The sequence below is a fragment of the Lactuca serriola genome, chromosome 9 (assembly GCF_051521515.1).
Source record: "Lactuca serriola cultivar US96UC23 chromosome 9, Lser_US96UC23_V15, whole genome shotgun sequence".
Lineage (NCBI taxonomy): Eukaryota > Viridiplantae > Streptophyta > Magnoliopsida > Asterales > Asteraceae > Lactuca > Lactuca serriola.
Window position 1 is genome coordinate 168,989,746 of NC_136416.1, and position 9,076 is coordinate 168,998,821.

General features: G+C 32.5%; 2 protein-coding genes across 2 annotated transcripts; both read left to right on the top strand.

The window, feature by feature from the left end:
- Window positions 1–267: 267 nt before the first annotated feature.
- On the top strand, window positions 268–5,197 carry UBP14 (ubiquitin-specific protease 14). Its single transcript, XM_079019357.1, has 20 exons — window positions 268–537; window positions 911–1,082; window positions 1,161–1,273; window positions 1,366–1,702; window positions 1,822–1,916; window positions 2,008–2,141; window positions 2,242–2,298; window positions 2,375–2,452; window positions 2,545–2,599; window positions 2,686–2,715; window positions 2,792–2,872; window positions 2,962–3,160; window positions 3,251–3,308; window positions 3,427–3,549; window positions 3,637–3,725; window positions 3,961–4,050; window positions 4,135–4,305; window positions 4,379–4,497; window positions 4,607–4,742; window positions 4,830–5,197. Exons 1-20 carry the CDS (start codon window positions 442–444, stop codon window positions 5,006–5,008), a joined length of 2,412 nt encoding a protein of 803 aa, XP_078875483.1. The 5' UTR covers window positions 268–441; the 3' UTR covers window positions 5,009–5,197.
- A 1,574-nt stretch (window positions 5,198–6,771) lies between these two features.
- Window positions 6,772–8,828, top strand: PETC (photosynthetic electron transfer C). Its single transcript, XM_079018878.1, has 5 exons — window positions 6,772–6,930; window positions 7,014–7,255; window positions 7,647–7,764; window positions 8,060–8,242; window positions 8,578–8,828. Exons 1-5 carry the CDS (start codon window positions 6,892–6,894, stop codon window positions 8,677–8,679), a joined length of 684 nt encoding a protein of 227 aa, XP_078875004.1. The 5' UTR covers window positions 6,772–6,891; the 3' UTR covers window positions 8,680–8,828.
- Window positions 8,829–9,076: the final 248 nt, after the last annotated feature.

Sequence of the window (9,076 nt, forward strand, 5' to 3'; positions counted from 1 at the left end):
ACATTAATAAAATTTCATTCATTGAATGACAACTAAACTTACCATCTCGTTCAATTTACCAATTCATTATGGATGCTCTTAGGTCTAAACCAAAAAATTAACAAAATATAAGGTTTTTTATTCAATAAACTCATTACTCATATGTGGCTTAAAATATTAACAAAATAATAAGGTCCGAAGTGCAAGATGTTCAAATAAGGGGCCTAAAGTGAAAAAAACACCAACAAGTTTGATACTTTATTTTGGCGTGTAGAAATTGAACAGGAAGGACTGCTTTCCAAGAAAACGCAAACACAGAGGTACCCTTTTCGGCGCATAGTCGCTTCCATATTGCTAGGGCATCGAATATACAGAGACTTCTCTTCTTTCTCTCTTTTATTCAATCCATTAGAACTATCATCTAAACAGTAGGAGTCACCATTTTGAAAGAAATTGTAGGAGATGGAAGTTCTCCGGATGAATCTGGCAAAGGTCCGTATTCCGGAGCCTACCAATCGCATATACAAGCAGGAATGCTGCATCAGTTTCGATACTCCGGTGAGTATTCCTTTTTCCGTTCATTCTTTCCGTTTCTTCCTTTTCTTGGTTTGTCTATGAGAAGCGATGTGAAATGGGGTTTAAGAAAGCCGGATGAAATAGGGTTTTGCGTGTAATTTTAGGGAAAATTTTAGGTTGTGGAATCCGATTAATTTACTACTACTAGGGTCTAGAATCACGGTATGCATGTCTTGTATATGTGCGTAATTTATCCTCTCGAACGATTCCACGATCCACTCCTAGAATGTGCTCGTTGATTTTTTGGTAGAACTACATTTTGATTTTAGATGTCAGACATAACTATTTTCAAATGCAAATGCGATATGATTGTTTGTAATTTCGATTCCTTATTTCTCTCATATTCCTGCTTCAGAAATCCGAAGGTGGATTGTTTGTGGACATGAACACGTTTCTTGCATTTGGAAAGGATTACGTTGGCTGGAACTTTGAGAAAACTGGTAACCCGGTTTATCTCCATATAAAACAAACAAAGAAAGCAATCCCTGAAGACAGACCTTTGAAGAAACCTACTCTCTTGGCTATAGGTATTTCATCTCACATCTTCTGTAATGTTACTGAAATCATTTTGGTTCTATCGATTGTGATTTCACCTATTCTTGTAGGTGTTGATGGTGGATTTGATAACCAAGAACCTGAATATGACGAAACTTACAACATAATAATTCTCCCAGACTATGCAACTCTCCCTTTTCCATCAGTGCAATTGCCTGAAAAGGTTTTGCTTGTTTTCAGTGTTTTCCCTTCACTCTTTTACCATTTTCTTCATTTCTGTGTTCTTTTTCATCACCATTTCTGCAATGTATACAGGTAAGATTGGCAGTTGATGCAATTTTGATTGCTGAAGGTGCTGAAAGGAAGGAACAACTTGCATCATGGACAGCTGATAAGAAGCAAATAAGTGAACATGCATTGACATTAAAACAGATAGAAAATGGTGTCATTGTTCCTCCATCTGGATGGAAATGTGCAAAGTGTGACAAGACTGAAAATCTTTGGTTGAATTTGAGTGATGGAATGATTTTATGTGGGAGGAAATTATGGGATGGAAGTGGTGGAAATAATCATGCCATTGATCATTACAATGAAACTCATTATCCTCTTGCTGTAAAGCTTGGGACAATAACTTCTGATCTTGAAGGAGCAGGTAATAGTAATACTAGCTTGTTTGTGTGTGTGTGTGTGTGTTTTTTTTTACCATTTTACCCTTTGAACTTTTATCTTTTTTTCGAATATAATTATGAGTTTGACACTTTGGCAGCTCAGATGTTTTTTCTTATCCGGAGGATGAAAGTGTTACTGATCCTCTTTTGGCTGAACATTTGGCATTTTTTGGCATTGATTTTTCCTCATTGCAAAAGGTAAATATCTTTCAATCAAAAGAAATAATAATGACATACATGTTGATAATGATATCTGACTTTTATTTTTTTAAAAAATAAATAAATTCAGACAGAAATGACAACAGCTGAAAAGGAACTTGACCAGAATACAAACTTTGACTGGAATCGGATTCAAGAAAGTGGTCAAGAAGTTGAACCGATTTATGGACCTGGATACACAGGGCTTGTGAATCTTGGAAATAGGTAATTTTTTTGTTTCTTGAAATGATTTTGTTTTTTTTTTTATAAAAAAGTTCGTTCATTTTTCATATGTTTTGTGGTTTTATAATGTTATTCCATGCAGTTGTTATTTGGCTTCAACTATGCAAGTTGTTTTCTCAACTCATTCGTTTTGCTCAAGGTTTGTATACTTTATTTATTTATTTATTTTATTGACATTTTGAGAAGTTTGCATAATTAATTATTCAACTACACAGATACTACAAGAACCAAAATTTGAAAATGGCCTTTGATAATGCCCCTGCTGATCCAACTGTAGACTTGAATATGCAGTTGTAAGTATTTATATTTATATCAAACATACAATTAAAAAAGAAAATCATATGTTAATTAATAATATTAAATGGTTTTGATTTTTTTTTGGCAGAACAAAACTTGCTAATGGTTTGCTTTCTGGTAAATATTCCATGCCAGCTGTGCAGGTGAGTTGGAAATTGAAACTCAACTTTATTTCAATTTTTACATTTATTATTATATGCTTTTTAACCATGAAATGTTTATCCTCCAGAATAATGATGTGGACTCATCTCCAAATTCTGTAAGTTTCTAACTTGATTTATAATTTCTTTTGATGAAACTTTAATTAATTAATTAATTTTTTATTTTTTTTTAAGAAACAAGAAGGGATTCGTCCCAGGATGTTCAAGGCAGTAATTGCAGCCAGTCATCCTGAATTTTCAACCATGCGTCAACAGGTAAGTTTAATAATTAATTTTTATAAACAGAATGTTTGTGTTTAGTTAATTATATAATTTTTTTTTTTTTATATATAAATGATGTACAGGATGCACTGGAGTTTTTTCTACATTTGATAGAGCAAGTTGAGCGAATTCATTCTGGAAACCCTAATTTGGATCCTTCTAGAAGCTTCAAATTTGGTATTGAAGAGAGATTACAATGCCCTTCTGGAAAAGTTGCTTACAACAAAAGGCATGACTATATTCTTTCCTTGAATATTCCACTTGATAAAGCTACTAACAAAAGTGAGTTTTTTTTTTCTCCCTTTCACTACAAATTTTACAAAAACTATATTTCCTTTAATTTCTTCTATTTGTTATTAATTAATACTTCAGAGGAACTGGAAGAGTTTCAGAAATTTAAGGCTCAAAAAGAGGCAAAGGGGGAGAAATTGTAAGATAGTTTGGGTTCTTTTCTTCTTCTTCTTCTTCTTCTTATTATTATTTATTTATTTATTTTTGTTTTAAAAAAAATTCCAACCTTTTTTTCATCAAGACATTTTATTTTTCAGGTCTTCAGAAGAAATAGTGCGCCCAAGGGTGCCATTAAGTGATTGTTTGGATAGCTTTTCTTCACCTGAAGATGTTCAAGGTTTCTTTAGTACTGCATTAAATACTAGGACAACAGCAATCAAGTAAGTTTATTATTATTATTATTATTTTTTAAAAAATATGTTTTTCATTTATAAAAAACTATAAACTTTTTGTTTTTTTGTTTATAGAACCGCAGGTCTGACTTCATTCCCTGATTATCTGGTGCTCCATATGAGGAAATTTGTAATGGAAGCTGGTTGGGTGCCTAAAAAGCTTGGTATAAAACTATAAATATATGCAAATTACAAAATGGTCCCTGTGTTTTCTGATTTCCACCCTGTTTATTCCATATCTGAAACCCTTTTCAATTTTCGTCCTTAATGAAAAACCTTGTAATTTATTTATGTATATAAATCAGAAAGCACAGGGACCATTTTTGTAACTTAATCCATGTACTTTTTCTCTCTTGATTTTTTTTTTGGGGATAATTTATTTGAATTGGGTTGTTGCAGATGTTTACATAGATGCTGATGACATCATCGATATTAGCCACATGAGAAGCAAAGGCTTACAACCAGGGGAAGAGTTGCTACCTGAAGATGGTATCATTTCTTTACACATAAAAATATAAATTTGTTTTTAAAGAAAAAAATAAATAAAAATTGTGATGTAATAATAAAAAATAGGTCCTGGAGGACAGGAAGAGTCAACGAAGGTTATAGCAAATGAAGATATTGTGTCTCAACTTGCTGGAATGGGATTTAATCATCTGCATTGTCAAAAGGCTGCAATTAATACATCAAATGTTGGGGTGGAAGAAGCCATGAATTGGTTGCTTTCCCACATGGATGATCCAGGTTTTTACTTTTTTACTTTTGACAATTTCACCCTCTTGGTATTTTTATAATTACCGTTTTGCCCTTTTTCCAGATATTGATGCTCCGATTCAGAAAGAGGCGGGAAACAATGATGTTGATCCATCAAAGATTGCTATGTTGGTTTCATTTGGATTTGAAGAGGAAGTAGCTAAGAAGGCTTTAAAGGCATCGGTAAATATCCGACACATTTAAAAAAAATATTAATTTAGTTATAAGTTTACAATTTGTTTTAAATAAATGGAAAAATATTTGTTTTATTTAATAGTTCATTGATTAACAGGGTGGTGATATTGAGAAAGCTACGGATTGGATTTTTAATCCCCCTGCTTCATCTGGGCCCATGGATATGGATGCCACATCAAGCAGTGGACCCACAACTACTACTGTGGACCCCACGTTACCAGATGGAAATGGAAGTAAGTTTATTTAAGATGTTAAATGTTTTTGTTGCATATAGGAAAAATTAGTTTATGTTTTTTAATTTTTAATTTGTGTGTGTGCAGAATATAGACTGATTGGGCTAGTGAGCCACATAGGCAGCAACACACAGTGTGGGCATTATGTAGCACACGTGTACAAAGAAGGAAGATGGGTGATTTTTAATGATGATAAAGTGGGTGTTTCTAAAGACCCTCCAAAAGACATGGCATACCTCTATTTCTATGAAAGGATTCAAACTTGAAAGAAGAAACCATGCATGCATACCTGGTTTTTTCTTTGAATCTGGAACATGGAAGGTAGAATAGACTTTTTTTTTTTTTTTTTAGTTAATGTTTGAATTTTCAGTCTATGCCCATGTTGTGGGATCATATACTTTGTTTAGTATTGGTTTATAATTTCAAAGTTTGCAAATTGCCTTTGGTTTTTTCAATCTATAATCCTTGTCCAAATAAGATAATGCTTGGTCTCATGGAGGAATTGAATTTTAGGTTATGTTTTGGAATAGAGTATGAATTTCGTTGCATCCATTAACCATATAATATGGAGGTGATGACCAAATCTAGTATTAATATTAACCAAAGTTGTTAAACTCGCAATCATCCCACCTAGGTAAATTTATCCTCATCATACTTGGATCATTTTTGGGTAAGCTTGTGGATAGAAATGTATTTTTTTATGGTAGGTTTTACAAAGTAGAAAATGATCCAATCTTGGCAACGTTAATTATTATTATCTAACATATGTCAAATATTTGATCAGATTTCAAACATAAATGGTGTATTTGGTGCATATAAATTGTGAGATCATTTAAGTTACTTTTTTAAATATGCTTATTTCTTGCTAATGTTTTGTTATGTTATTTTACATTGTAATGTCAAATAGTTTTTTTTATCAAACGTTATTTTATTAGCTAACTTTTCATCTATTTTCAAACCAAATCCCTTTCCACAAAACTAATAAAGGGAAAACTATATATGTGACACCTTTATTGTCAATAATTTAGCCGTTCAAAAGATTGCGTTTAACAAATGGTCACAGAGTCAACCACTTTAACCATGAAATATAACAAGATCTTTGTAGAGGTAAATAATATACCAACAATTATGATACTTTTCTAGAGCACAAGTTTTCGTAAGCATTTTATTAAAAAGTCTCAAACTATTCCAAAAATTTAGTTCCTACTTCCTAGTATGTATCTTTTATCCTCATTGATCTCCTGGATACGATGCTACTCTCATACAGTATCACTCAACACCGGAGAGGAGGCTACAAAAAATAGATCACTCCACGAATCATTCCATTATTATACATATGATCATTCATGTACCGGTTATATGTATATAGATATCCTTGAAATCTATTCTAATAAATAAAAGTTTTTTTTGCAATATGTTACACTTTTATTTAATTTGTCAAATATTATTTTATAGTTATTTTAAATTAATTTCTTATCCACATGTCATTTTATGAGTTTTTTCTATTTTAATAAATTTTACATAATACTTTAATCATAAATGAATATCAATTTTATTAATGGACTTATCTTCTTATTTCAAAATTTTCAAATTAAAGCTCATTAGTTTATTTATTTATTTATTTAAATTTAAAAGATAAAAAATCAATTTTAATAATTCATTATTTTTCTTATACATCCAAAGTTCTTAAATATTAAGATATTTATATTTAATTTGTTTTAATTAATCCATGTAATAAATGGATCTTATACCTAGTTAAGTAATATAAAATAAAACTATAAGTATTAAAATAAATTTTAATTAAATTAAGATGTACCATTAAATTAGTAACATTCAATCATACTTTATATTCTATACAAGTAAAAGAGACAGTCCGTCACTTTAGAAAACTGTTTACTATAGTAAAAAAAAAAAACAAAAAAGACATGAATAAACTATTAGCTTTCAAAAACAAATTATAGAAGTCCACGTATGATTCATGAGTATACACCATGAAATCATGAAATTCGAAAAATTATGTAATATCTCAAAATATGTGGCTGTGTAGCGACACTCCTCCTCCATCCACCATTCCTTTATCCACTTTCACCCCCTTTTTACATCTTCTCTCTTCTTCATAATCATTTCCAATCTGCTCCATCCTCCTCCAATGGCTGCTTTTACTCTCTCTCCTGCTACTTCATCTCAGGTACTCTCTTCAGTCTCCATTCCATTCCTCAAATAATATCTCGTCGATTGTTTTGCTAATGATTCCGATTCGAATTTTGACAGTTGCGATCTGGCACCAATGGATTGTTCTCGCCGGCCCAAGGGCTAATCGCGAAATCTGCGAAAAGCCAATCGGCGGGAAGGGAAAGAGGGATGAAGGTGACGTGTCAGGCGGCGAGTATCCCCGCCGATCGAGTTCCAGATATGGAGAAGAGGAAGCTGATGAACTTGTTGCTTCTCGGCGCTATTGGTCTTCCATCCACCGGAATGTTGCTTCCCTACACCTACTTCTTCGTTCCACCTGGGTTTGTTCTGCTTATCTTTCTAGAATCTTCCTCGTAGATATAGCAAATAGATAATTTATGATAAAATCTGATTATTTAATGACTAATAAAACTAAAAGTATAAAATGACGAAAAACATTCTCTATCTTTTTGTTATAGTGTTTTACTTAAAACGTAAATCAACTCTAATAACATTTTCTACAATTATATACTATAAAACTCCATCATCAGCAATTATAAAGAATTATCTTGTTTTCTTAAATAATGTTATTAGCAACAAGTGAAAAATATATAAACGAACCCTTTAAATAATCAGTTATGTTTCGGTTTGTAAAATCCGATTATATTAATTTTAAAAAAAGATCAAAATTGATTTTGTTTTAAATCCCTTAGTTTTTTATATATGAAACAGTTCGGGAGGTAGTGGTGGTGGTACTGCTGCTAAAGATGCCCTTGGAAACGACATCGTTGTAGCAGAATGGCTAAAAACCCATGGACCCGGTGACCGAACCCTATCTCAAGGTCTAAAGGTACTACTAGCTATTTCTTTTACTTTAATAAACATATATAACGAGGGTATTTACGTCTTTTGCACCTACCATAGTCCTCGTTCCATTTTTTAAGGTTGGACAAAAAATTGTAATTTTTGTCTAATTCACACAAGATCCAATCCAATTCAAGTAACATGTTAGAAGCTTCCGATTCGGTCTTATAGCCTCAGATATGACTCTTAGGTCAATCAGATCTAACTCAATCAACAACTATCAAACAGTATTTATACAACTGTCGAAAATGAAATGATTTTGAGTGTATGTGAAATTATAGGGAGACCCGACGTACCTTGTGGTGGAGAATGATAGAACCCTAGCCACATACGGAATCAACGCGGTGTGCACACATCTCGGGTGTGTCGTGCCATGGAACAAAGCAGAGAACAAGTTCATGTGCCCGTGCCATGGTTCCCAATACAATAACCAAGGCAAAGTTGTTAGGGGTCCGGCTCCTTTGGTAAGACAATCCGTTGCACTCTTCTTTTCGTATGAAATACAATGCATAATGTACAAGTGTTGATGCATGAGGTACAATTTTTATGGCACAAAGCACAACTTTTGATGCAAGTAAAAGTTGTCTTGCACAAAGTACAACTTGTTGTGCATAGTGTACAAGTTTTTGATCAACTAAGCACAAGTTTTTATGCATAATGCACAACTTGCAATGCATAGTATATAATTAGGGGTGATCGATATATACACGTTTTAGTAGAAAGTAGCGATGAGTAATGTATAAATTTTGATGCAAATGGTACAAGTTGTTGATGCAATAATTTGTTGATTTGTGAACAGTCATTGGCACTTGCTCATGCGGATGTTGATGATGGGAAAGTGATATTTGTTCCATGGACCGAGACAGATTTCAGAACCGGTGAGGCTCCATGGTGGTCATAAGCGTCTCAATGCCTCCCTTTTGAGATTCTTGGTTTGTTTTGATTCGAGAATTAAAATATGTACACACAACTTAAGGTTTTAAATATTGTACCCAAAAAGTTTATAAATTTGTAAAATGGTTATTAATAATTATTTTAAGTGTCTTATAAGTTGCTCAAGTGTTAAGTCATTTAACATATATGAGATCAATAATGTATGCATCGACTTTTTTAAGAGCTTCTCCAACCACAAACGCTAAAATAGTGAATATATAGCACCAAAATAGTGATTGAGTTCCAATCAACCTCTAAAATAGTAGGTTTTAGAGGTCCTCTCATTTGGCATTCATACTTGGTGTTAAAATTGAACCAACACAAAAATGGTGTTAAATTTGAAGGTTGGTTGGAGTATTTTTGCC

What these genes read in the sequence shown, in the direction of transcription:
- UBP14 (XM_079019357.1), top strand. Translation starts at nt 442, where the DNA reads ATGGAAGTTCTCCGGATGAATCTGGCAAAGGTCCGTATTCCGGAGCCT. An exon ending in TTCTGATCTTGAAGGAGCAG is followed by an intron (nt 1,703 to 1,821) that starts GTAATAGTAATA and finishes TTGGCAGCTCAG; the next exon opens with ATGTTTTTTCTTATCCGGAG. An exon ending in ATTCCATGCCAGCTGTGCAG is followed by an intron (nt 2,600 to 2,685) that starts GTGAGTTGGAAA and finishes TTTATCCTCCAG; the next exon opens with AATAATGATGTGGACTCATC.
- PETC (XM_079018878.1), top strand. Translation starts at nt 6,892, where the DNA reads ATGGCTGCTTTTACTCTCTCTCCTGCTACTTCATCTCAG. An exon ending in CTCCTGCTACTTCATCTCAG is followed by an intron (nt 6,931 to 7,013) that starts GTACTCTCTTCA and finishes GAATTTTGACAG; the next exon opens with TTGCGATCTGGCACCAATGG. An exon ending in TTAGGGGTCCGGCTCCTTTG is followed by an intron (nt 8,243 to 8,577) that starts GTAAGACAATCC and finishes ATTTGTGAACAG; the next exon opens with TCATTGGCACTTGCTCATGC.